Raw genomic sequence first — 27762 nt, 5'->3', positions numbered from 1 at the left:
GAGAAGGGGGCTGCAGTGTGCCCTCACCGTTGGTTCTGAGGGCTATCAATCACTGCCTGTCACAAAAGGCATAAACACAAAAATGGGCTTCAACTCTTCGCAATCCAGAAAGCAGTTTGGCCACGCTTCCACTGTCAAAGGGATAGGTCGGATTGCTCCATTCCAGGATCGGTTAATGCGACTTTTGGAGGCGGCTGTGGAGCAAGATGTACTAAAACGTAGAGGGAATGAGAGGAGCAGACAAGCCGCCGGCACCTACCAGTGAGGTTAGTGCGCGTTACTCTCTAAATCACATCGTGGAAGGAATTAACGTTTAATCAACTGTATCATATGGAGCCCAGAATTACTCTGAGTGTAAAACGCAATTCGAGATGGGTAAAGACTTTGCTTTCAAGCAAGCAGTTACGTCTGTGCGCCCTTTTTTACTGAGGAAAAATAAGTTATTTGTGAGTTTTTTTTTGTTGTTTGTATTTTGCTTTACTGAAACTTCAGCCTTCAAATCATCATATAGTAAGAAATGCAGTTTATACGCTTGCCAATACGTTCCTAATAGCGGGACACGTACTGTAAGGCAGTTCAGTATTAATGAGGGTCAATCCATCGCTGGACTGCTCATCTCAGTGGGAATCTCTTAGTTTCTCTGATGTTTAGTAGCTTACCTGTATAGTCCAGGCATTGTAGCCTTGCAGCTAGAAGACGTCTTGTTGTGCCTTCCAGTAGCTCTTTCGAATGCCTTAACTGGATAATTTATTTGTTTAACTGATGGTGGTCAAAACGTTTTTTTTTTAGCCTTTTGCTTCTTAGGGTTTTAAAGCTTCTTATAAACACCTAAACCACCACTTGAACACCGATCTAAAGCGAAGCATTGTCTTAGCTGTTAGATTCCATTTACCGGAGTTCCGAGCATTAGTAACCTAATGATGATAATAAATCAATTCTCCAATGTAAACTCCAATTCTCCAATGTACTGTGGATTCGGATAAAAAGCTAACGACCTGCTGTTGACGTTAACGATCCCTAGTAAATGTACTTTTAAGTAATCAACATAAGTAAAAAAAAAAAGAAAAATATGTTTTTCTGACTTTAATGATCGCTTTGGTTATATTAGTTTCTGTTGAACGCAAACATAGTCGTAATTGGCTCAATTGGATGATGCCCTTATTTGATCTCTGACGAAAGTCATAAGTTCTATACTTGCAATGTATTTCAGGTCCTACCCATTACAGAACTGTGATGAGTTACTCAGCGGAGTGTCGCAAGGGGATTTTTAGTGATTAACTCACAAACTGTATTTCTTCAGCTTTCCTTGTTTCATTCTAACGCGCTGAAACTAAAGCTTTACTAAGCTTTACCTCTAACCTGTATTGGCTATTGGCAATAACTGTAACAGTTTCGGATAATTAGTTACAGTATGTAATACAAACCTACGTGTATATAAGAAAACGACTGTTTTCAAAATTGGATAACTTGGATTTTTATAAGGCAAAATGATCGTTTTGGTTATATTGGTGAGCTGCGATTTATGGGAAAGAAATTGAATAGCAATAATGTATCACATTTAGTGCATGCTGATTTCATAACTGCTTACGGTTGTCATTCAATTGACAAATCGATTACACACACTTTTATGAACGTAACGTTTTAAGATGGCATGCATTATTAAAACATTACGGTTATGATGGGGTATCATCAACATTTCGTCCATCTTCTTTACTGTAGTTAACTCTGAGTAAAGACGTTTACGAAACATAAGATCAAATTAATTTGGTCTAGACACTAGCAGCGGAGTCGGTTTTTTGTCTTTAATTTATATAACTCTCTTACAAAGTGGCCATAATCCCAAAGCGCTTCAGACTATCAAAGTGTGAAAATAGCTTATACAGTATGAGAGACAAGAAGAAAGTACTATTGAATGACCTGATCAATATACTTTTAAAAAGGAATTCCCAAGGGCAATTGACTCAATTTAAGGATTCAATTTACATGTCAGGAATGTAATTGAAAATGAATGGGTTTAGAAAAGCGTCAATATGTCTTAGCTACTGTATATGCTGGGAAATTGGATTTCATCAGGAAAGAAACAAAACGCATAAAACGTTAATAGTACAGTAACACACAGAGAGAGTGTGCTTTCAGCTAAACTTTAAATTACAAGCAACAACGCGACTCCACCGTCTACTACTTTTGCCCGAAGCCTCGACAATATGAAATTGAAACTTAGAATCAGAGTAGCCCAGTAGATCCAAGGCGAATCCTTTTCAGGAAAACTCCAAACGAACCGTCTGATTTCAATACACAAGTAATACATAAATTGAGGAATCATTCTAAATAATATGGCACTATAATTAATTGTGAAGCCCTCTTTAAGAGCTCTGTGAGCAGTTACATCTTGGAAACCCGTCAACGAGTATCAGAGTGGGGGAAAATATAGATTTAAAACCTTCATTTTGCTTCTGGGAGAACAGAGGCTAGACTCTAAAACCTACAGAGGGACCAGGATCCCCAATTTAAGCACTGCCTTTTGGGTGTTTTATTTCAGAAGGGTTCGTTATTTTTACTTTAAACTACTGTATTTCGCCTTTTTGCTCTTTAAAATCAATGTTTGTTATCAGAAGGTCCAAAAACTTCCTTAGTAAGTATGATTACTTAGAAAGTAATGTACAAAAATTGAAAATGTTGATTCAATATAAATGATGATACACTGTTTCCCACGGTTTAATTCTAAGAAATAAATTGTGATGATGTATAAAAAAGGTAGACGGATTGTAGGACTATATGAGGCTGTAATCTACAAGTAAAATAGTTACAGCCTTTATTGATTACAGTCCGTTACATTAGGTGAGGAACACCTTTAGACGCGATGCACTTGACAACATTTTATAGCTTGTTTGAATTGAAATCGATTGCCTTCAAAGCAACCCTAAATGACTAATATTAATGTTCTTCAAGCAAGTGTAAAAAAAAAATCAGAATCTTTAAAGCTGTGATTTGGATTGGTCTGCAGTAGTTTAAAGAACTGTCCAAAATTCCTTCTGCGTCTATGTCTACTTTTGTACAGTATGTTAAAAAATGGATACAGGGTCATCTGTGCCGTTTTCAAACCTGAATTACTTTGCAGCTGTCACTTAAATTCCCAGTTCCAGCTCCCAGCTCAGTGGGCTCTGTTTCAGCTCTCTGTGGTGAGTTCAGTGGTACGGTAGTATAGTTCTTGTCAGCCTGTCTAGCGTTTGTTCAGCTTCCCAAAGCCATCAGGGATATGTCAGCTTATCGCAAGGATGGTGGATTCTTATCTTATTCTTTTTGCTGCACCAAAGAGAAGGAAGAGGGCCCTACCAACCAAGACACACCAGAAAATTAAGAATACTGCAGAATATATTGTGTACATTCACCATCATAAGGGAGCTTTGGAACTGTGAAAATAATACAGTATGCCATGCTGTACCTCTTCTGTCTTTTGAGCGATAAATACAGCATTCAGAATTTATGTCCAGATTCGAGCTACAGTAGAAAGTAAATGGAACCAGTTTGTATGATGTGCATTTACTGATGCTTTAACTGATGTCTAGGCTTTAACTTTAGTGGAACTGGTTTATTAAAATGGCTTAATGCACTTGAAGCCTTTAGACACATCTAAGAGCCATGTAATAAAATGTTCTTTCTAAATGTGGACCTACAGCGGCACCATTTATAGTAGCCATATTATTTTCTCCCGGTTGCTAGTGTTTCAGAACAGCTTAACACGCCATGACTGAAACCACAGTAACAACCCCAGACAAGTAGCCAGGACTGTCTGGAAATTTCGGCTTTTAGTTTTCCATAAAATAAGTACTGTCTGTATCCAGCGGAGAGTATAGTGTTCCTTATCCTAACGATCTGCCCCCTGGAGTCGGAACGATTCTACACTGGAAGAGGCCAGGAGGTGGACAGCAATGTTTATATTGATAAATAACAGGGTTTTTCAAATGGTCACATTCCATTATGCCACAGCCCAGCTGGGGTTGGTAGGTCTACCTCAATCACTTTAAGGTAGTTCAAATAGGCAAAAAAAATTCAGTTGATTAACTAAAGGGTCAGAATGGAATGACAAACGAGTCTGTGGCTATCCAGATGAGGGAAGTGTTGTGCTGGTCTTGCTTTGTAATAGTGAAATGATGGTGCCTGTCTCTAATAATCCCAGTGACACTAAAGGCTCCTGCTCGAATATTTCCTTTGCAAAATACCCATCTTAGGTTTGTGCTATGTGGCTTGGGAACAGCTGTTTAGACCTGCCTCTGGAAAAGCCACACACACTACACATTTGAAAGAAAGTGTTTTTTTTTTTTTGTCAAGCATGTGAATAAGACTGATGTTTGACTTGCGACACATTTGAATCAATTTTCCCTTTATTTTCCCCCTAGTGAGAAAACAGCACTAAGAATTCGAAAATAGGGTTATTGAAAACATTTGTTATGAAGAAAAGTTTATTTTGATTTTGTAACGGTAGAAGAACGTTTTTTACCATTCTCAGTCAAGAGTAAACTGAAAGTGATGTGTAAGTTTAACAAATACAACCTTGACAGTGAAAATGACCAAAACCCTGATTTTAGTTGTTTTAAAGTTTTTACTATATAGTCAAAACCCACAGACTGCTTTCCTCCTAATCTGCTTAGTTGAAGAACTGTGACCACCAGCTTTTTTGTACTTAAATTGGTAATTAGCAGGATCAATATAACAATTGAGGTGCTGGTTGTTCTAAAGCACAACAAAGGAGAGGGCAGGAAGGGCTGTACGTTTGATATCCCTGCAGTAGAGTCAGTGATTAATAATTAAATTAACAATTTAATGGCTGAAAATGAGCTTGCCTTTACCATTCGGAGGTTTGCAGGAAGGGAACAAAAGCTACATTCCGTAGGATGTCAGACAGGCAGTAGTGTGATGTATTTTTAAAGCACTTTCCACCACACTAAGTCTAAACAGTAACCAGGATAATCTCCAAGCCTCTGAGCCACAGAAGCCTGAAAGTGAATTTAACCTTGTCATCCAACCAAATAGAAAGCTGTCATAACAGGGATATATGCTTAAAAGCAACAGGCTCCAGGAATTTTGCTGGTGTGTTTTTTCTTTCCTGCACAAACATTTACCAGTACAAGTAAGAGCACTTACTGTACTTAGAGAGGCATTTCCAATTCATTTTATAGAGACTATGTTCTGCGTGAATAACCTCTCTTAAAATGATACACAACTATCCACGATACAGCAGGAGTGCTAGCCAAAGACAGCAGTGGCATTAAAAGCAACATTCGAATACCACTGAGGCCTGTGAAGTCTCAGGACCTGCACATACAGTATAAAACCCCACTCTAACACAGATTACTTTTGAAGGTCTATGAGTATCCAAGATTTATTTCAGCAAAGTAAACTAACCATACTTAACACATAAAAAATGTATTGTGCATACAAACACAATGATTAAGGTTGGTTGAGCCACTAAAAAAAGTACTTTTTACTGACCTGGGTGTGCATAGTTCCCTTAAACACACAGACAGACATCTCACATTCTAATGTTTATTAATAATTATATTGGTGCCCGCAAAACACATAAAAGTGAAGTTGTAAAATCTTTTGAAGCTGTTTTTAATGGCCTCTGATGATGGCCTCTTCGCCATGGCAATTTTCTCTGCATGCAACCTTCCATGGATCCTATACTGTATAAAAAGTTGAAATACAAGGTTCAGTTCCCTGCCTTCTCCCTTGGTTCTCAATCAACACCTTGTCCTGCTATCAGTGATGATCTACGAAACTTGGCTCAGAAAAGATCACACCATTTATTTCTGTATGGGAACAAATATTTGCATGGAAATATATCTTTGTGAACAGTAAAGGTTCGGTGTTATCAGCACTAGCAGTGATTAAAGGGTAATTGTCATGAGCAAGGGGGAAGATACAGTAGATGTCATTTGTATGGTGAATAATCCTGCAGGATAGTGCCTTGTTTGTTAGTCTCTTTTTTCCACACCATTTACTTGCTGTTGTAGACTACACAAAGTTGAAGGATTTTTTTTAAAGTTTACAGATAAGAAAAGGCAGAGCTTAGAATTAAAGTATAAAACCTCCTTGAAGATACGGGGTACCGTTACACAGAAACCAGAAGACTGACCTGAAGCATGCTTGAGAACTGTTAGTTGTCTTGTGGACAATTTTGACTGTTTTATTTGCTGTGTCAGAGCCTGCACAAACACAGTACCTGTATACCTTAAAGCAGTTGTACATTTCTAAGTACTGGCCAATATAATGGATAGCTCATGTCACAGCCTTGAGAAATGGGCTATAACAAGTGCCATGATTAGTTACAAGGCCCTCGTATAGTGACTCTGATGTCAGTTTTCCAATAGAAGGGGTCCTGCTGTTTAAGAAAGCAGGTCAGTACATTAGCCAGAACTTCACTGACAATATGTTATGATGCAGAGGGAACGTGAGAGCAATTATCAGCCTATAATCCTCCCAGTAGTGCTCACCTTTATATCTCTGTTGAGCAATTCAGAGAAATGTCATTTTATTCTGAGCTTCACTGTTCCTCCCATTCATATTAAAGAGACAGCAGTGGTGAGATAGGGGCAGGTCTAGGTTGTCCTAACAAGAGGACGTTTATTAGTGCATGAAAGCTCCCTAACATTAAATAGCAACACAAAAGAGAGGTTGAGTGTTACAAGGATATATGAAAAAATTGCTCAAAGAAATCCACAAGGCCAGTAAATCAAATGTACAGTATGTATGGGTTGTTATTCATGTAGACCATAATTAAACCATGGTGTTCTGTACTGTATGTGAGCATGTCAGGTGTCACACAATGGAATGCTGTGAGGTGCTTTCTGAACTCCTACCAGCAACTGTCCTTAGGCTCTTACAGAAAAGGACCATTGTATGCTGTCCTAGAAATTCAACTTAAGACAAATAAGACAAAACTAGCCCTTGGTACTGTAGGTATCATTCAGCCATTCCCCGACAAAGATCCACAGAAACCATTACAGTTAATAAAAAGCACAGAGAAATAAAATTAAGGTAACAGTGATTACAACACTTAACACAGGCTATTGTACTGTAATAGAAAGACCTTGGTGTTCTGCAGCTCAGATTATAATGCTGCTGGTAATAAGTCGTAGCTAATGATGCATTTGTAAACCATGTTCTTTCTCTAAAACTGAGCTACAAATTGCTTTAGATTTTGTAGCCTCCTGTTGATGCCTTTACTGATTTTTGCTACAATCTGCACCTTAATTATTTTAATTAATCCCTCCCAGGATCAAGATGTCATTTATCATAGGACAGAGCTGTACTCAAATGGAAGAGCCACTGTTCAAGTAGGGTGGCAGGGTGGCAAGCTGAGGTCTAGCATGGATGAAACTGAAGAATTTGACTGAAGATTTCTTTATTTGCCATATACAACAAGTGTATTGGAATGCTTACACGTTCTGCTATATCCAGTAACGTTGGAGAAAGAGAAAAGAAAAAAAAAGAAAAGAAAAAAAAGTCATGTGGTTTTTAGCAACCTTATTGACTATTTCCCTGAAGAACAGGAAGAGACATATGCTGTTGTAAAGTAAGGAATAATTAAAATTCTCTTACATATATTCTGCATGTGTGCAGCATGGTGGTGCAGTAGTGAGCATTGCTGCCTCACAGCACTGGGGCTCTGGGATTAATTCCTGGGGTTCTGTCTGCTTGGAGTTTGTATTTTCTCCCTGTGTTTTCCTCCATGTGCTTTGGTTTCCTCCCATAGTCCAAAGATACTGGTGTTTGTGTCTCTGTGTGTCCTGTGATGGACTGGCACCCTGTCCAGAGTGCATCTTTGCCTTGTGCCAGTTGCTTGCTGGAATAGGCTCTGGTTTCCCCACAATTCTCTATTGGATAAAGTGGTTAGAAAATAGATGGATGGACTTTTCAAGTAGCCCTAGAGCAGGCCTGTCTCATTAGAATAATGTCTACCCTTGGTGTTTTAGGCATCACACTCCTGGAAGTCAGACAATTAAATTGAGAAATGGCTTTGCAGCCTAGGGTAGTGACATAGCTCAGTCCAGGTCATTTCAGAAAAGAGACAAGCGACATGCACCCACTTTCATAAAACATTTCCCTCAATGTTAACATGTCTGTGTGTTTTTGTTAGAAAAAAAGAGTTGCACTATGCATATGATCAGTCCCAAAGGTTCTTTTAACCTTTTTTTTATTTTTAGATTTGTAACACAGTGAGATTTCTTTTTGTCCCTCTTAGAAAACACAAAGAGACACAAAAGACCAGTTTTAATTAATCTCCAATTTGCAAGTACATGTGGCTCATGTCTCCAAAACACTGCAATACAAAACACTTTAATTATTGCGCAGTGAAAATAAAATCACCATGAAGGTAATTAAATCAGATTGAAGCAAACCTGGCTCAGCATAGACTTCAATACAAGTTCTCCCAGGAATAAACACTTTTCTTTGTCATTTCTTGCGATTTATAGTTCAGGCACTTGAAAAGCAAACTTGTCCTTCAAGGCAATTTGAATTCCCAAAGAGTAATGAACAGTTTGTACAAATAAAACACATTTTCACAAGTGCCAAAGAGCCTTCTGCTTGCTTCCACACCTTCTATGAGAATAGATGAACCTAGACTAATGCTTTGAAGATCTTTGAGAATTTTCTGTTTTGTTGCATTAATCATCTAATTTTTAAAACATGTCCTGATTTTGTTCAATGTTGATTTCCATTTAGGTTTGTTGCATATACCACATTTGCTTTTATTTAATGTTTATGCAAAATAGTGACCTTTGACAATTCACTGTCTTCTCTGATAAATTTATACTCCTTTTATTTTTTTCTTCCTGGGGATTATAGTAACAGATTAAAATTATACACTAAATTACCCTTTAAATCATTTTCAATTTTCTTTTGATATTCTGTACTGTATAACCCTGCCTGTAAAGTCTGATTTAATAACTGTGAAAGCACTCTGTGGCAATTGTTTTAAAGGGCGCTATACAAAAGATGAAATTGAATTGAAACAATGGAATTGAATAGAGCATGTGACAAAGCAGGCAGGCTGTGTTCTGACTTGATATGTCTCTGTATATCTTTGTGGGTACAGAAATGGAATAATATAAGACACAGAATAAGTTAGAATCTATTGTTTGTTTGTATATCCATGTTAATCTGTCTTTTCTTGGTGTTCTCAATTTCATAATATTCATGTGCCTGTTGGCTGGTGCATACTGTGTCATGGACCACTAAGAAAGCACTTCCAACTGTCAGCACTAGAGTAATACCCATTGATTGAATTATTCATGTAGCACCCATGCATAAAAGGGTGAAAAACATTGTAAAGTAATTATAGACCAACAACTCTTACTCCTTTATGGGTTATGAAAAGGCTAATTAAAAATAAACTTGAGAATGTACTAGGGCAAGACAACAGGAGTCTATTTCTAGGCTAGTTAAAGTGAGTTTTATTTAACTAACTTCCTAGAATTCTTTCACCAAGCAACAGCTGTAATTGATAAAGAGAATGTTATATGATTTTCAAAAGCCATTTGTTATAATTAATCATATATTATAAAATATTATGTCTCAAATTGCAAGTAGTAGATTACTAAACAGGGGTGAATTCTCAGATTAGGGTGATGCCTTTTGTCATTGGTGGAGTACCACAAGGATATGTACTGTATTAAGACCACCTCCTTTCCAAATTGCAAAACAGGTATGAAGCATAAAAATAAGGTTGACTTTTATAATCAAGCATGATAGACCTGCAAAGCACAAAGTCAACTAAAAATTGTGTACAAATCAATGGAAAATATTGTGCTTTTGTGGTTTAATTATAATCTATTAACTAACAGCTGTGGCTTCTGGTGTTTCATACTACAGTATATACCACTGATTTTTGCACTTTTTGTCTGGTGCACCTGCAGGCTGCTGAAGAGGGCTTGCACAAGCCAAAGAATACAGATTTAAGGATGATGGTAATTGTAATGGGAGGCACTTCCTCTATCCAGTCATGTCAAAAGAGATTTTGCTTAGGGTTTCTTCTGGAAATTGTCAGATGTGATTCTGGAAGCCACACTAATTAATGAGAAGGGGGCAAAGGTACTCCTCCTGTAGTATAACATCCCATAGCTTCTGTAGTCTTGACATCAAGCAGTTTTGGAAAACCAGTCAATGCATGCAACACTGTTGTGTGTTCAATTTGCAGTTTTTGTATCAAAATGTCTCCCTTCCCTTCCTCTGCCTTCCTGTATAGAAGTATTTATCAAAGGATTGAACTGCCATGAGTCAATATTCATTATCTCTGATTGATGATGTGTAAATGTATTAATTATGAGCTAAAGAAAGGATGGCAGGTTAATGCCTATTCACTTCTTTAAATGTATAGGAGCTACAATTTAGGGCAGAGATGCAGCTCTTGTACCCTCAAGGATAATGACTGCCCTGTGCCAGAGTCACTCACTTGTTTGCTGATGGCGTAAATCACTGACACTTGAGACTTGCTCTTTCGAATGTCTTTTTCTGAGCCACATGTGGCCAGGCTTTCTCGGGATCAAACCACCTCCACTTCATTGACAAAAGTGCACTTAGTCATAAAGCTTTATAACACAGTGTTAGTGTTCATTTTCCTGTTATTAGCCAGTGGTTAGTAGTGGTAATGAGTTGCATTCTATTTTCGTCACTTCCATGACGGTACAATTATCCTACAGTAGGTGATTAATAAGTGGTGATTAAAAAATGATGCATTGCTGCTTCACTTATATACAGTACACATAATAATCCATCTTTCCTCTCATCGAGAAGTCCCATCAAGGGCCGAAGGTGTTCCTTTCTGAGTCTCGCCTGGGTTATGTCACTAGGCAGTTATGACCAGATTTCCCCAATGGTATTGGAAAACTGGTGTAGCACTACTGGGGAAAAGGATTGTGATTCATTGACAGGGACTTATCGGTGTCTTAGACAAACAGCAACCGATGAAACTACAGGCTCGCAGTGATGCCAGTGATATGCTTCTCCTTCATTCGGTACTGCAGCTCCTAAATGCCACTGCAAAGATTAACATGTAGCATGTCAAAAAGATGAATGGCTCAATAAGACGTCAGCTCTTAGGAACCAGACTGCGCTTCCTTTTTCCCCTGATGTGTGGACGGGTGTCATCACTGAGAGCTTCCACATACAGAAACACAGCAGAAAAACAAGTAGGTACAGTACAGACAAGAGAGGAGAAAAAGACAGGAAGACACAGGATGACACAGAAGGGCAGGAGGCGAGAGCTCCTTGTCCTGATCGTCCAGGTTCGAGGATCAAGTTAGGTATGAAGAAAGCTTGCTATTCTGTTATTTTTAGGAACTTTAAATTCTTGTATAGAGAATCCCTCGGTTGATACTAAAGGTGATTCTAAATCGGTTGAGGGCATTAAAAAAATTGCCAATTCATAATTCAAAAAAGCCGACTAATCTGTTTCTTTCTGTTTCTGTGTGCTACAGGAGGTCATCCTTGCAGGCCAGTAGCTGCAGTGCCATGGCACTGATGGTGCTGGCGGCATTGAATGAGAGCCAGGTGGGCTTCCTGGGAAATGGGACTTCAGGATGGGGAGGCAGTGGGTCCAACAGCACGGAACCAGAGCGCCGTCACCCTTACAATTTCTACGCCATGCTGCTGACACTGCTGATCTTCGTGATTGTCTTTGGCAATGTACTTGTGTGCATGGCTGTGTCCCGGGAAAAGGCCCTGCAGACCACCACCAACTACTTGATTGTCAGCCTTGCTGTGGCAGACCTGCTGGTGGCCACACTGGTAATGCCTTGGGTAGTGTACTTGGAGGTGAGTAAGATACACAACTAGTATTTGACACCTTCATACACTGTAGCCTCATGCAACAAAATAGATCCTGGGACCTACTGTCTTGAGTTTACAAGTCTTGATTGTCTTCCACCACGTCTTGGATTGGAGCCAACCTACAGTACAGTGCTGATAAAAAGTGTGTAAAATCCCAATATCATTATTGGGCTTACACTTGTGTTCCATTATATCCTTGTTAATCTGAAACCCATCTTTTCATAAATATTCCAAATTGTAATGTTTGCAATAGCGTATGCAGTAGAAAAAAATATGAATAAATTAACAATCAAGTGAACCCCTAGTTTACTTAGCACAATTAGGGGGGTATTTAAAATCAGATGCTTTAATAAGTGGTTAACAAATAAACAAGAACTTTTTTTTGGCAGCCCTGTCCAGTATAACATTCTGAAACTTTGTGAGCTTTGTCTTCACCATACAAGTTAGTGGAACCATGACATGACATGAACAAAATTGATCTCAGATGACCTCGGAAAAAAGTAGTTGATGCTTATCAGGGTGGAGGGAGGTTACTTGGTGTTTCTGAACATTTTCAGAAGGAAGTAAGTGTGTGCAGAATGAGTACCTACTTACTGAAAGCCATTAATTCCATGATGGATATGGTCCAGGAGATTATCCTTGATCGTTCATCTCTCCCAGGTATAGGTAGATATTAGACAAATACTGTATGTATGGTAACATTTCAACCAACATATCTGAACCTAAATAAAGCTAAACCTAAATAAAGAATAAAGCAGGCACATTCTTCAACTTAACGACTAGAAAATATTACTGAGCAGATAAAGGCATTCTAGTGAGTTTTAAATTATGTTGAAGATCAGTTCAATCAGACTGCATCCTTTAATGTACTTCCACCAACTGACAGAGATTCAATTAGGTTTGCTTTGATATAAAAATGGAAAGATAGAAAAATTATATTTTTTTATAATCATCTCTCTTTTAGGGAGTAAGAAAGATGCGGGGGGTCTCAGTCTCTTCCTTCGTTCCCTCAATATCCTTACGTTGCAGACAGGGGGTCTGTGAAGTTACAGGGGCCACCTGCTGTGTGCAGAGTTAAGTGCTGGTGAGACAGATAAAACGTTTTGGGCATCACTTTGACAGAACTATCAGAGCATCTGTAGGAAGCCAAAAGAAACCAATAGGTCCTACGACTCAGAATTCCTTCAGTGCTCTTTATATTAAATGTTTACAAGGGGATTACAGCTCATTTAAATATAAAAAGGCATAATGCAGCCAGTGAAAGCATGATGGACACTGCAGAGAAGCAAAGCAGAGGCACAGTAGAAGAATGAGTAAACTATAAAAATATCATGCTGATATCAAAGGTCGTATTCAGTCAAAGTACTGGACACGGATAAGATGGTAAAATGACAATAATAAAATGGTAACAATCTGGAATAAAGCATGAAATATAATAAAAACATTAAATCTAAAGGCCGTGTCAAATTAATAATAAAAATATATATGTGCAATAAAAAATCGACCATGTACCATGGCACATTTACATAAAGTATAATGAGTAAATTCACACAGTGGTTGAAAAATGGAGACTCGTGATGAGGGAAAGCTTGTTCCAAAACATCACCATTCTTGAAGATGTTGGTCATGTTTAAAACAAAATAAAGCTGGTACTGAATGGGTTTGATCAGAACACCACAATATCAGATCCAGGCTTCAACGTGATTTCAATGACAAAGCTAAATGAATAATTCAGTTCAAGGAGAAAGCAAATCCTCTGACTTTTAAAGGCCCTGAAGGTACCACACATACAACTTACTGATCTACTGTCTGAGGAATGAAAGGAAGGCCAGCATCCCTTTCCCTGCTCTCTCTGTAGTACTTCAGTACTCTCCAAGTTTCATCGAAACACTGCATTGATATAGCAAAGCTTAAATCATCAATGACCATTCATACCTCTATCATGCCAGCAGAAGTATCCAAAAGACCCTGCCAACAAACAGCATTGTCATAGCAACAAATGCAACACAATTGTACAAAACCTCTCTGAGGAATCCAAGGTGGCTGGACTTTATTGTTCTTTTAAATTGTTTCTTAGAATGCAATAAAATGAAACGTGCCAGATTGCAGGAGCTTCGGGAGAGATGTAAATTTTGCACTTTTACTATGAACAATACCTCATCTTTTCTTTCAAAGAATAATACTATGTTCAGGCAATGAGGTTAGCAGAAACTAGGGTATTTGTTCGCTGTACATTATGTGTATGGTCACCTCTAAATCCACCATTTGGATGAAAGAATGTCAAAATGATGATACTTATCGAACGAGGCTCTCCTAGGGTTTTCTGTTATTGTGCGGAGGTATATAATTATACCTGGACCACTGTCACTAAGCTGCATTAGAGGAAAGTCATTGTCGGATCTCAAGTCTTCTACAGTGTCTTCCTTCTTTTTCATTTCACTTCATGTACAAGGGAATGTAATGGAATTACATCCAGGAGCCGGCCTGGGCTGAGGGAGAGTGACAGTGAAAGTGAAAGCTCCAGAAGAACTTCTGATTAGCCATGAATTCGGATGGTTTACGGGCCTGTGGGACTCATCAAGATAGGCATGCTTGAGAAAATACAGCTTAGGGGAAATTAGGGTCTGTCACTGTATCTTCCAAATGATGGTATCTCCTACAGTAGAGAGTCCCTGGTCACTATAAAAGAATGATGGCTATATGAGATTCTGGCCCAGAGGGAAGATTGCCAACTACTGCACTCCAAACACCACTTAAAGCAGCAATCTGATTTTCCTTAATGGTGTCCCATCCCAGGACGGAGTCAGAACTTCTTGCAACGGGCTGCAGTTCAACCAGAGAATGCAGCTTGAAGTGACCTTTGTAACGCTGACAATTCATTAGAGCCCTCTTGCTGTCCTGCTGCCAGTCTTTTGGCTTATGCAAGACATGCAAAGTTGTGAATGAAAAATTAATCTCTCATCAAAAGCACGTGGCAGATGGTTTTGAGTACTGTCTACATGGTGAGAGCAATGATCTCTAATTGTGCCATTCACAGATTCAGCACATTAATAATGAATGGTACATTGGAATGTTTTTTTTTCTCTCCTTCCAGCACTTAATTAGGATGAATCTCATTATGAAGTGAGATTCATAATGAATGAATCTCTTCTGATTGATCTTGCACATTGTTTGCACTTGTACAATGATTGCAGTGATGGCTTGTTGTCCGTTCTAAAACATTAGCAAGGAATCTGCTGCACAACATCTCTGACATCTTCTTCTCAGAATGTGTGGCTTTGTTTCTAAGATCCCAATCATGGGCTTTGCTACAGGACCTGTTCTAAAAGGTGGCTAGTTAGTCCAGTGTTGAAGCAGTAACAGAGCATAACTGTTATAATAGCACATAAATCAATAAAAGTTTACGAATTGGTGAGGACTGGAGGAGTACATAAGCATTTCATTGTACTTGTCAGATGACAGATAAACTGAACTGAACAGCTCATATATTTAAAATTAAACAAAGGCAAAGCAATCTCATTTAGAGAGCTACTACCCAAGTATTGCCTTCATTATATTTGTCTATAAAAGTGCCGAAGAGTTATCATGTAGCCATCACCAAAGAGCATGATCACTGCATGCCACTGCCTGATGTAAATGGAGGTATCTAATTCCCAGGCCTGGAAAATCAATTTGTAATTAATTCAAATGCCTAAAGAAAAGTGTGGATCATCTGGAAAGAGACTGTCAATTAAAAAGTTTTGCAGATTTCAGGAATCTTTCTTTTTTCTCTCCGCTCTTTTTCAGTTAATTTCTTTCTGTCTTTTCCTATCTTGTTATTGAGCTTTTCCTCACTCGCTGTGCTGCAATATTAATTTGTAGGCCACTTGCTTCAGTTTGCACTGCCATGTTAACAAGGGTGAACCAAAGCCTCTCTATTCCTTCCATGTGACGAAGCTCCTGAGAACTAATTATCGTTACAAGATGATGTTTAATTTAGGTCTTTTCAGATGTTCTGTCAGGAATGGTTAAGAGACACAGCTCTTTAGCATACCCCTTAAATATTAACCCCTCTTCCTGCCTTGCAGTCTGCCCCTTGCATGCTTCAGAAAAGCCTACAGTGCCATGCCATCAATGCCTATACCGTCGGGTTTCTCCTAGACCCGCTGTAGGCGGGCTTCCAGGCATCCATCTCCCAGTGCTGAGCCAGGAATAGCGAGAGTACCAGGCTTAAATAAGGAGAGGCAGAACTGGGGGCAGGTGCATAAAATCAGGTAAAATACGAAAGAACCTGAGCACCCTTGAGGAGGGATTCTGAATGTGACAGTATTACTTAGTGTAATTCAGTGACCAAGGCTACTGGTTACATCGGTCAAAGAGTCAGAGAGCTGGTTGATTGGAGACTTTCACACTGGCACCACTGTTGAAAGTCCCTGATATCATTTTCTTGTTGAATGAGTGAAACCTAAGAGAAGAAATCAAATGGCAGCCTATTTAAAAAGTCTGGAATTATGATTAAAACAAATTTATTGGCAAACTGCCTATTTCACGGTAGATTTGTTTTTAAAATGCCTTTGCACTATTTTGTATTTTGACAACACAAGAAATATTAAGAAGGATCTGGAACGTTTTATGAAAGTACTGTATGTGACCTTTTAAATTCTAGTGGAATCTCAATGAAAAGAAGGTTTAATTTTTAATACTTATGTATTATCATCCATGTTTGAGTTTATCACAGGAGACAGCTTTGGGCTGCTGTCTAATTAGATTGTTTTTAAAGAGGTTGTATTGAAGCAGGAACCGGCAGTCACAACTCACCTCCTTTTAAAAAACATGGTGGCTGTTTCTCCTGTAGTGTGTCACCTAATATCATATGGCTCGGGTGACTATCCTCCTTCTTTGATTGTGGTTTTTAGGTGGTGGGCGAATGGCGTTTCAGTCTGATCCACTGTGATATCTTCGTCACGCTGGACGTCATGATGTGCACGGCCAGTATCCTCAACCTGTGTGCAATCAGCATTGACAGGTAAGTGTGTGTGTGGGGGGTGGAGGGTTCAGAGGTGAGGCTTCTCAGGTCTCCTGTCATTCAGTTTGCAATGAATTCAAGATGGTACTGTTATGAAATGTCCTTGAGAATCTAGTTACAGTGGGGAACATCTGGCTTGTGTTCAGCTTCAAAGCAAGGGGATGTTTGCCGAGATGTAGTGGTCCTCCAGTGATCAAAGCAATCATAAAGTTTACCTTAGTTATTCAAGTTCTGGGTAAATGATTAAATGTCAATCAACAGTCCAGGTAGACGGAATAAAACTGGCAGGTACAGAAGAAGGGGGGGAGGGTGTAAAGAAGGAAAAGGAAGACAATAGGCAGGAAAAGGGGAGGGCATGAGCTACTTGCCCAGATCACCTGGAAAGATCAGTTTGGACCTAATTGGACCTATCCCAGAACTGTAGGTGCAAAGGCAGGGCTGAAAGTGTGTTAGTGTTTTTCCCTCTGAACTGGGCACTGATCCCTTGCAGGACCAGAGAGATCATTGCAGATGTATAATTTATAATAATAATAATTGCTTACACTTATATAGCGCTTTTCTGGACACTCCACTCAAAGCGCTTTACAGGTAATGGGGTCTCCCCTCCACCACCACCAATGTGCAGCATCCACCTGGATGATGCGACGGCAGCCATAGTGCGCCAGAACGCTCACCACACATCAGCTATTAGTGGGGAGGAGAGCAGAGAGTAATGAAGCCAATTCATAGATGGGGATTATTAGGAGGCCATGATTGGTTAAGGCCAATGGGAAATTTGGCAAGGACGCCGGGGTTACACCCCTACTCTTTTCGAGAAACGCCCTGGGATTTTTAACGACCACAGAGAGTCAGGACCTCGGTTTTACGTCTCATCCGAAGGACGGCACCTGTTTACAGTATAGTGTCCCCATCACTATACTGGGGCATTAGGACCCACGTGGACCACAGGGTGATCGCCCCCTGCTGAAGAATCCTGTCTGTATTTCCTCATGCTCTCCATACATGTGGGTACAGTGTCAATTCCATGAGCCAAGATGTACAGATTCACTAAGTGAATTGGGTGGGTATGTACAGTAATATGAAAATGCCAGTTCTGAAATTTTAAAAATCTTTTATTTGTTTAATGCAAATTGTTTTTTTATTAAAACAACATTCCCATAAAATCTAGTCAGCAAGTCTTTGTCTGATACCCGAGGAGCAGGGCTGGAATTAGCCAGGGAGATCTCTGTTGTTAACTTCCCCGGGTGCCTTCAGTCTCACAGTGCTGTTAGTGAGGGATGTGCCACTCCTTCGCTTGGCACCAAAGGAAGTCACTGTGTTTGTATGTTCTAATGTGGGGGTAGGCTGAAGAATCCTGTCTGTATTTCCTCATGCTCTCCATACATGTGGGTACAGTGTCAATTCCATGAGCCAAGATGTACAGATTCACTAAGTGAATTGGGTGGGTATGTACAGTAATATGAAAATGCCAGTTCTGAAATTTTAAAAATCTTTTATTTGTTTAATGCAAATTGTTTTTTATTAAAACAACATTCCCATAAAATCTAGTCAGCAAGTCTTTGGAAGGTGAGGGAAAACTGGAGCATCCATTAATAACCTACATGCAAACTGCACACTGGCAGAAACCTGCTGTCAGAATCAAACCCAGGTCTCTGCAATACTTCATATATGCAATACTCTGCAGTACTTTTTTCAACTCAATCCTTAGGCATTTAACAAAAGAAATTATTCCCACTACTGAACCAATCATACCTTTTTCCAGATTTGAAGCAGGTGCTGATTTAATTAAACCTGAGCTTTTGCCTCTTGAGAACAGTAGCTGCAGCTGAAGTTATTTTCAAATGTCACATTTACAGAATTCTGTTTAATTCAGTTGAACATTTTGAACTTTGGTATATCAAAAACTAGGCACAATGTTGCAATGGTTTTGTAAACTTGTACACATGAGACTGTGGAAAAGGACAATAAAATACACACCAGATGGTGCTGCACTAGTTCAGTTTGGTCAAAACGTGTGTCTACAGTGAGTTACGTGCTTAGGAAGATATAGTAGACAGAACCGTAAAACTGTTTATTGTTCAAGTGGAAAATATTTTGTTGCCGGGCATTCTGTTTTCCTCCCACAATCACAGGACATACTGGTAGGTTAACTGTCTTCTGGGAAAACTGCCGCTAGTGTGTATTTGCTTGTGTCTGAGTGTGCCCTGCGACAGACTAGCATCCCATCCAGGGTGTATACTGCCTTGCACCTGTTCCTTGCCAGGATAGGCTCCAGCTCCCCTGTGACCCTGTATTGGATCAAGCAGTTAGAAAATGAAGGAAAGGATGTGGAACAAATAGCATGGCTCCATTGGCCTCACTTTTCACCACACCAGCTATGCTTTCAGGTACACAGCGGTTGCCATGCCAATGCTGTACAACACCAGATACAGCTCCAAGCGCAGGGTGACGGTGATGATCGCAGTGGTCTGGGTTCTGTCCTTCGCTATCTCTTGCCCCCTGCTGTTTGGGCTCAATAACACAGGTAAGTCATCAACAACTATTTCAATTGTTAATATTTATGTGTCCTAATCCTACTCATTTTTCAAATCCTACCTTTGGAGCAGACATACTATAGAGTGCCAAGATGCCTGTCAAAGGGAGCTGTATTCATGTGAATAAATCTAAGTAAAAGTAATAATAGGAAAGTGAAATCTAAATAAGTATTAGATGTGAACAGATTAAGTAGGCTTCTACCAAAATAGGAACCGATCATACTGTGTATATATTTTATGTTGTGTGCGTTCTCTGTATAAAATAACTTAAAAACATATCGGCAAACACAATGCCAGGAATGCCAAAGAAAACAAATCAGCAACCCTTAAGTGTATTTATTTAAGTTTTCTCCATTGCAACCCTACTTTTTAAACATGAGGACCTTCGGGTACACTGGAGGGCTGCATGCAGGTAGAATAGAGTTGTAGGCAAGGGAGTGTAGCAGGCCGGGATTCCAAACTGAGATAGCAGGTGGGCAGCCAGGCAGGCAGCATTCGCAGAGCTGCAGTCATGCCTCCAAGGTGAAGACAGGCAGAAGCACAAAGTAGTATGGTCAGTAAGGAAACAAGTCAAAGCACTGGAGAAGATTAGACAAGGTCGGGCAATTTGCGTCTCATAAAGGGAACGTAACAAAGCAAGGGGGAGATCCAGGTTGAGAGCAAAAGCCAGAGCAAAGTTAGAGAATAACTGAAATTCTATATCAGAGCCCAGAGCAGAGCCAGAGCAGCGCTTGAGTGTCCCTGAATCACCTGGGGCGGCGAGATGTTAATTGCCTCCAGGTGGTCCAGGTTTCCCATCCATTGGTGACTATGGCGTTCATTAATGAATCCAATCAAGCCATACTTGTAGTCTCCTTGATGATCCCCATGCATGCCTGACCTTTTCTCCAAGAGAGTTAGTTTATTATTCCAGAAATTCAAGTCTCTGATCCAAATCTATTATTGCAAAGCTGTTCATTTAAAAATGAATGTCCACTTTGTGGTTAAACCACTGGTCAAATGGGTAAGTTATTTTCCTGCATTTCATCATTGAATGAACAGTTCCATGATTTTTTTTATGTAGCAGCAGACTTGTCTTGCATATTGCATGTCATTTCACAGCATGTATAGGACAGCTGAATCATATAATGCTCTCTTAATTACACAAGATCTATATCCTCCAATGTAGCAGTAGCATGTTAAATGAATGATCTCTAAACTTGACCTTTGTGGTATATTTCCTGTGATCAGAACTCTTGAGTTACTGTTCTCCCTCCAACAGCATGGCCCTCTTATAAATCATTAGAATTTCAATAGCCCTGTGGCCTCCTGCATGACCATTTCCTGACAAGCGTATCTCACTGATGTGAAATGAGTCACCACAGAGCCCCTTGCTTTGCTCAGCAACACGGGATTAAATTGGGCCAAGAGCCTCCTTCAACCACAGTGAGTCAAAACAACAATCCATGGGTTTATTTATGCCATACGTTCCCAGTTTTTCAGTAGTTTGTCATGCACTGACATTCAGATGCTAATTAGTCGTCCCAAAATGGTTTTGAGAAGAATAAGGAGCTGGGACTTTTTAAAGCCACCGAGGACCCAATAAGCCTGATAGGTTTTTTATACAGTATCACACCAAAAACCAAAAAATGTTCACAAAATCATACTTATCTCATGTTGTTAAACATTACAACAGTTACAACTGATACATCCAGAAGACTGTCTTCCAGTAACACTAAAACATTACTCCAACTGTTCATCTACCATAATCAAAGCACAAATTCCAAGTTGCTATGGCAAATATTGTAACCAAAAAAACATTTTGGTTAGCTCTTGTAAAAACAAAAACTAAACACTGTCAGCCTTGTGCTGTCTGCAGGTGTCACTGCTTTTAGTGTGGGATCACATTTGTTTAGTAATCTTCAGAGAACAATTAATTCAGACATGTAGGACACTCACTACAATCATGAAATGATAGTGTTGTATTGAATGCACAGTTCAAATGTTCACTAACATCATGTAGTGAGAGTATGTTGCTTCAGTGTTTTTATTAAAACATATACAGCACGATCTCAATATTAACTATAAGTAACCTTGTGAGGTCATAGTGCGAGAGATGGGGATCACAGAAAAAAACAGTGCTAACAAGCAACCTACTTTTGAAGTCTGAATCCAATTGCCCTGAAGAGTAAGCTTGAACAAAATGGCATGATTAGGAATGGATAAGGGTTATCATCAACATCTACTGCATTTCCTTTTTCTTACGGTACCTACAATGGAAAAGAAAACACGGTATTTTAAAATGGTCAGTACTGACAAAAATACATATGTATAATGGAGCACAAGCCTTACACTCCACACGCATCCTCAGTTCTCTTTTCTGTTTCAGCTACAAGAGATGTAACCAAGTGTAGCATTGCTAACCCGGCCTTCGTGGTCTACTCCTCCATCGTGTCCTTCTACGTTCCCTTCATCATCACGCTGCTGGTGTACGTGCAGATCTACGTGGTGCTGCGGCGGCGCCGGAAGAGGGTGGCCACCCGCAGGAACAGCTCCGGAGCAGAGACGGAGCAGCAGCCACCCAGAAAGGTACTCCTGGTGTCACCCATCCCCTCAGCCATCCAGCCATCCATTTTCTAACTGTCTAATCCAGGACAGCCTCACAGGGGAGCCAGAGCCTATCCCAGCAAGCAATGGGAGCAAGACAGGATACACCCTGGACAGGATGCCTAGTCCATCACAAGGCACACAGAGACACAAACATGCACACATCACACCAGGGCGTTTTCTCAGAAGCCCATTAACCTACCAGCATATCCTTGGACTGGGAGGAACAGAAGAACTCGGAGGAAACCCACACAAACACACGAGGGACATACTGTACAAACTCTACAGAGACAGCACCCCAGGTCCGGAATTGAACACGGGGCCCCATGGCTACGAGGAAGCACTACGAGCCGCTACCCCACTGTGCCCCCCTACTGCCGTTCCTTCGTCGTTATATTCGTTATAGCCCTCAAGAGATGTTGACGAGAATATGGTGGAGTAGAGGCAGTGTGGGCTTGCAGAAAACAAGTGAGCTGAGGGTCACTATTTTGCATTTGTTCACATTGGACACGTTTTTCGTAAGTGTGTACGGAATATGAACAGGGCTGTGTTGTACAGAGTGGCCCACTTCCTGCTGTCATTAGCAATGTCCTGATGAAATCAAGTGTGGTGATGCCTCTCACATGCACAGATGTGGTTTTATGTTTGTGGTGCCTCCTGATTAGGGGAACTAAACAGTTGTCAAGAGGCTGCCTTTGCCTCTGGCTGCTTCTTCGAAAGTTTGTAACCCCTTAAACACTGGGTACATACAGCAGTATAAATGCATAGTTCACTTAAAGGTTACATTTCGGACTGGAACATTTATTTTAATGTTAGGACAAGAGGTTTTGTAAGAATAAAGTTTGGGATAGGGGGCAGTTTTAGGGTGATGGTTAGACCTGGAGCATGCTTTTGATTTTTAAATAAAACATGTTTTTGCAATAAACACATATACTGCCTTGTTGGATTCACGCTGCAAGCTGAACTGCACAGTTCAAAGCAGCATATCTCTGAAGAGTAGGATGTGTGGTCTGTCTGGGGCATGCCTGCTGAACATAAGCACTTCTAGACCTTCAAAGAAACACGTCATTTCTAATTGACCCTCGTTTTGCTACTATTAGTATGGGAATCATGCTGGTTTGTCACAGGTTGTTTTGATCGCCAGTGATTGAAATTCTGAAGGCTGTTTGGAGAATTGAAGCTGCTTCAGTGTTCATCACCCCTGAGGGGGAACTGAAATGGGATTGTCATATCGTCAGCACTGGCTGCACTTTTTAAAAAAAAAACTTTAAGCTCTTTCTCCTCAAACCCTTTTTTGCATACAGAAGGCATAACCTGCTGGCACATTAAATAAATCACTGAAGCCTAAATACCCTTGCTGTCATTATCCGTTAAAGGGTCTGTTTAGGGACTGACTTACCAGATACAAGATAAAAATCTAAAAAAGCCTCTACTGTAGTATCAGACTGATGTTCGAACCAAAACTAGTAAAACGTCACAGTTAATGGCCACAGCTCAATGTGTTTTTTTCCTGCCTCCAGAACAAATGCACCCATCCAGAAGATGTAAAGCTGTGCACTCTGATCGTGAAGTCTAACAGCAGCTTTGCACCTAATAGGAAAAAAGTGGTGAGTCATCGGGGTCATAGTTCATCATCTCATTAAAATGCCAACTGAAGAACTGCCAGGGTTTTATTAAATACCCCTCAGGCTGTTGTTCATAGCCAAACTAAAAATAAACAGGAATAGTCCGATTTTTCCTTCACCATTTCTGTACTTTGTGGTGTATGTCCTAAGCCATTTCAGGAATTTTTCTAGATTGACGATGTCATATTATTAAATGCCGTTGTCTTTGTGTGTCAAAGTGCTTATGTGTTTTGAGCATTTAGAACTGTATTTTCTAGTTGCAAACATCTAACAGAACGCAGGTTAGCCTTAAAAGTAAGCAAGAAAATGTGTCATTTGGTGTTAACAAAAACGCTTTCCATGTGACAGTAGCAGTAGAAATATTTTTCAGAAATGAACAAAGTACTGTAAATACACCGGTTACTGTATAGTCTAGTAGGAATGACTGATCGGCCCAAATTGTCTCCAGGGAGCTTCTTAACAGGCCTGAATATTAAAATGGTCTTTGAGCTGAAGCAAATTAACATGTAAATTAAATGTCACACCTCTGCTAAGTTGTTGCTTAATTACCAAGTATAGCAAGTAAGCTACACTGAACACCTGTTCAGAGTGAGTGAGAAGCTCATTGGTGCCACTGATTGGTTCTTGGAATCAGTGTGTAAAAAGGGTAAGACAGTATTGACAAAAAAGTATTGTGTGGGAAATTGCAAAGAGATGATTATTATAAATGTTATTCCTGTGACTGTCAATGTCAGTTTGCCATGGTACTGAGAGATGTATAAACTGTGACAAAGCATGACCTGTCTTGTGGTTCATCAAGGCACATTTTTATTGTGAAACTTGTGATGTGTACCTGCTGTCTTGTAAAAGTTTCTGAAGCTGTATCTTGAATTATATTACATCCATCTGTATCCTACTGCTTAGGACTTATACTCCAATCTGTTGAGCAGATGGAGGCTCTGGGATCTTTTGAAACTAATAATGACTTCATTTACATTTACGTTCTCCTCCGCATCTTCTACATGCTCTCCTATTTAGTTTTGTACTGTATCTTTTTTGCTTTTATCTGCAAGTTTATCATGTACCTCCCTATCAGACTTTGGTGAAGGAGGCTGTGGTCCACCCTGCGGATTCAGACCGGGTTCGATTTCTGGCCCAGCCTGAGAGGACTCGGCCAAAGGGGCCGCCGTTGGGGTCCCAGTCAGTCTCGCCAGCCCCCTCCCGGCCCCTGCCCAGTGCTGGAGCCCTGCCAGCCCTTGCTCCCAGCCTGCATGGCCACCCCAAACTGAAGAGGGCATTTGAGGCGCCTCGGGTCGCTGGGGAGGACAAGGGCACCTTCAAATCCACAGCCAAGGGACGTCTGTCACAGCAGAAGGAGAAGAAGGCCACTCAAATGCTGGCCATCGTATTAGGTAGGTGAGCTCTCCTCAGCTCTTAGACCACAAAGTGTCGCACGTGCTCATCCAAGGAACTCAGTCAAGTTCCTGTAGCACTGTAAAACAGTAGGGTGTCAAAGAAAGTTCCCTCTTTTCTGGCTCAAGTGTTGCTCTATAGTGCTGCTGGCAGAGAATGGCAGCTGTGTGCCTCCCAAATAGCATCTGGAGATCAGTATTACTGTGAGATGAAAAGCTCCATTAAAATACAAGAAATTCATTAACTGCTCACCAGCCCCCTATACTAGCTATTAGCTGATACTGTATTTCTGAGCAGGCAACCAATCATCAGCCATGATCTGCAATAAAAGATAGATCAGAGATTTTATCTCAGTTCAATTTGTCAATTGGTACTTTCTCATTACGAATTGGTGGCATCAAAGTAAGTTATAATAATAATTGCTTACACTTATATAGCGCTTTTCTGGACACTCCACTCAAAGCGCTTTATAGGTAATGGGGACTCCCCTCCACCACCACCAATGTGCAGCCCCACCTGGATGATGCAATGGCAGCCATAGTGCACCAGAACACTCCCCACACATCAGCTATCAGTGGGGAGGAGGGTAGAGTAATGAACCCAGTTCGCAGATGGGGATTATTAGGAGGCCGTGATTGGTAAGGGCCAATGGGAAATTTGGCCAGGATGCCGAGGTTAAACCACTACTCTTTTTGAGATTTTAAAGACCACAGAGAGTCAGGCCCTCATTTTTATGTCTCATCCAAAGGTTGGCACCATTTTTACAATAGTGTCCCCAGGCATTAGGACGCACACAGACCGCAGGGTGAGCACCCCCTGCTGCTCTCACTAACACCTCTTCCAGAAGCAACCTTAGTTTTTCCCAGGAGGTCTCCCATCTAGGTACTGAGCAGCACCACACCTGCGGAGCTAAAGTTGCAAGAAATTATTACTTTGTATCTAAGGAAGGTGAGGAAAACAGATTACCTCACACTCCCTGTTTCCCTCCAGGAGTCTTCATCATCTGCTGGCTGCCCTTTTTCATCACTCACATCCTGCGGGTGCACTGCCTGCGCTGCTACATCTCCCCCGAGCTCTACAGCATCGTCACCTGGCTGGGCTACGTCAACAGCGCCGTCAATCCCATCATCTACACCACCTTCAACGTGGAGTTCCGCAAGGCCTTCATGAAGATCCTGCACTGCTGATGACCGGAGAGGTCATCCCCCCCGCGCCTATGCTTGCCTGCTGCCAAGGCTGCCTGCTGAATGACCCCAGGGGCAGCACGTGGAGCTGGAGACGGGCTGTTTGTCCTGTTGCGTACAGATGTTCTCTCTTTCCACTGGCCCAGTGGTTTTTGGTCAGACTAGCTCCAGAGAGGGCCTGGAGTTTTCAAAAGCTTGGAAGTCCAATTCACACAGAAATTGCTCTGTCTGCTGCACAGTTTCTACAGTTATGCTCTTGGTGGATTAAGCTGTGATAAAGTTATGTGGCCTGGTGTTGCTTGAGTACAAGTCACATAATGCTGCTTCAAAGACCTTCGCATCCTGTACCAGGCATTTTAGTGTTCCCTGGAGGAAACCTGAAAGGAAATCAACTTTTAATATTGCAGAAGAAAAAACACTGGGAGAATAGACTTCATTTAATAATGCCTCAGAATGAGATGTGTATGGTTTACTCACCTAGGGTCCACAGACAGTTCAGGACTGATAAAGGATGCCGAATAAATTCGCTTTTTTGTATCTTGCGGTCATGATCATTTTGGATTTTTTTTCATTTTGGGAGGATGTTTTAATTAAAAGTCAACAGCAATGAAATTGAAAGGATTTTTTTCAGTTCTTACTCACAAATTGATTCTCATATGCTCCCAAAGCGCAATTTAATTTTTTTAAATTTGTATTGGTAAGGTGTTTTATTCACTTGCTAGTCATGATTGTTCTCATCTTAAGATAGAATATTTCTTTCACTGTTAGGGCTCAGCTTTTGATGTACTATGTACAGAACACATTGCAAAAGACCTTTTATAATATTGAGCTGAAAGGGATGTGCAGGACATATAAGCCAATAATTTCACAATAATTGGGGGTCAGATTTATTTTCCTCTTCCTACTGTATGCCAAATTAAAATGGATGATCTGGAAAAGCTATACTCGTCCTTTTACAATCTGTTTGATCACATTCGTGTATTTGGCATGGACTTAATTTATATGATTGCGCTTACAAATGCCTGAACAATGAGATTTGATTCAAAAAGTACAGACAAACCCAGTATAATTTATATATTTAATCACTGAATATGTTAACTAATATACCACATTGTATACTCTCTGTGTACAGTACCTTACTGCTGCAGCTTTTTCAAGGCGAATTAAGCACTTAGTTAAGAAGATCTACTTTTTTTAAAACCATATTGATTATCTTCACAAATCTTATTTCTATTTTGAACTATTAAAGACTAGTTCTGATTATTGTTTTTGTAATCTAACAGATAACAAAAAAGGTAAAAGTAAGTATTTTAGGAGCAACATCACCCTACAACTCACACCTGGCAACCCACTGAAGCTCAGTAAGTGTGAGCCTGGCCAGTACCTGGATGGGAGACCTCCTGGGAAAAACTAAGGTTGCTGCTGGAAGAGCTGTTAGCAGGATCAGTAGGGGGTGCTCACCCTGTGGTCTGTGTGGGTTTTAATGCCCCATTATAGCGATGGGGACACTATACTGTAAAAAGGCGCTGTCCTTTATGTGAGATGTTAAACCAAGGTTTTGACCCTCCGTGGTCATTAAAAATCCCAGGGCATTTTTTGAAAAG

General features: G+C 40.3%; 1 protein-coding gene across 1 annotated transcript; it reads left to right on the top strand.

The window, feature by feature from the left end:
- Window positions 1–82: 82 nt before the first annotated feature.
- On the top strand, window positions 83–27098 carry drd2l (dopamine receptor D2 like). The gene is made up of 8 exons (XM_088620778.1): window positions 83–266; window positions 11481–11817; window positions 16728–16837; window positions 19225–19361; window positions 21740–21939; window positions 23478–23564; window positions 24658–24973; window positions 25965–27098. Exons 2-8 carry the CDS (start codon window positions 11515–11517, stop codon window positions 26159–26161), a joined length of 1350 nt encoding a protein of 449 aa, XP_088476904.1. The 5' UTR covers window positions 83–266; window positions 11481–11514; the 3' UTR covers window positions 26162–27098.
- The last annotated feature ends 664 nt before the right edge of the window (window positions 27099–27762 follow it).

This window comes from Lepisosteus platostomus, chromosome 26 (assembly GCF_059453375.1).
Source record: "Lepisosteus platostomus isolate fLepPlt1 chromosome 26, fLepPlt1.hap1, whole genome shotgun sequence".
Classification (NCBI taxonomy): Eukaryota; Metazoa; Chordata; class Actinopteri; order Semionotiformes; family Lepisosteidae; genus Lepisosteus; species Lepisosteus platostomus.
Note: the sequence above shows the minus strand (reverse complement) of the source record. Positions and strands in the feature narration are given on the sequence as shown.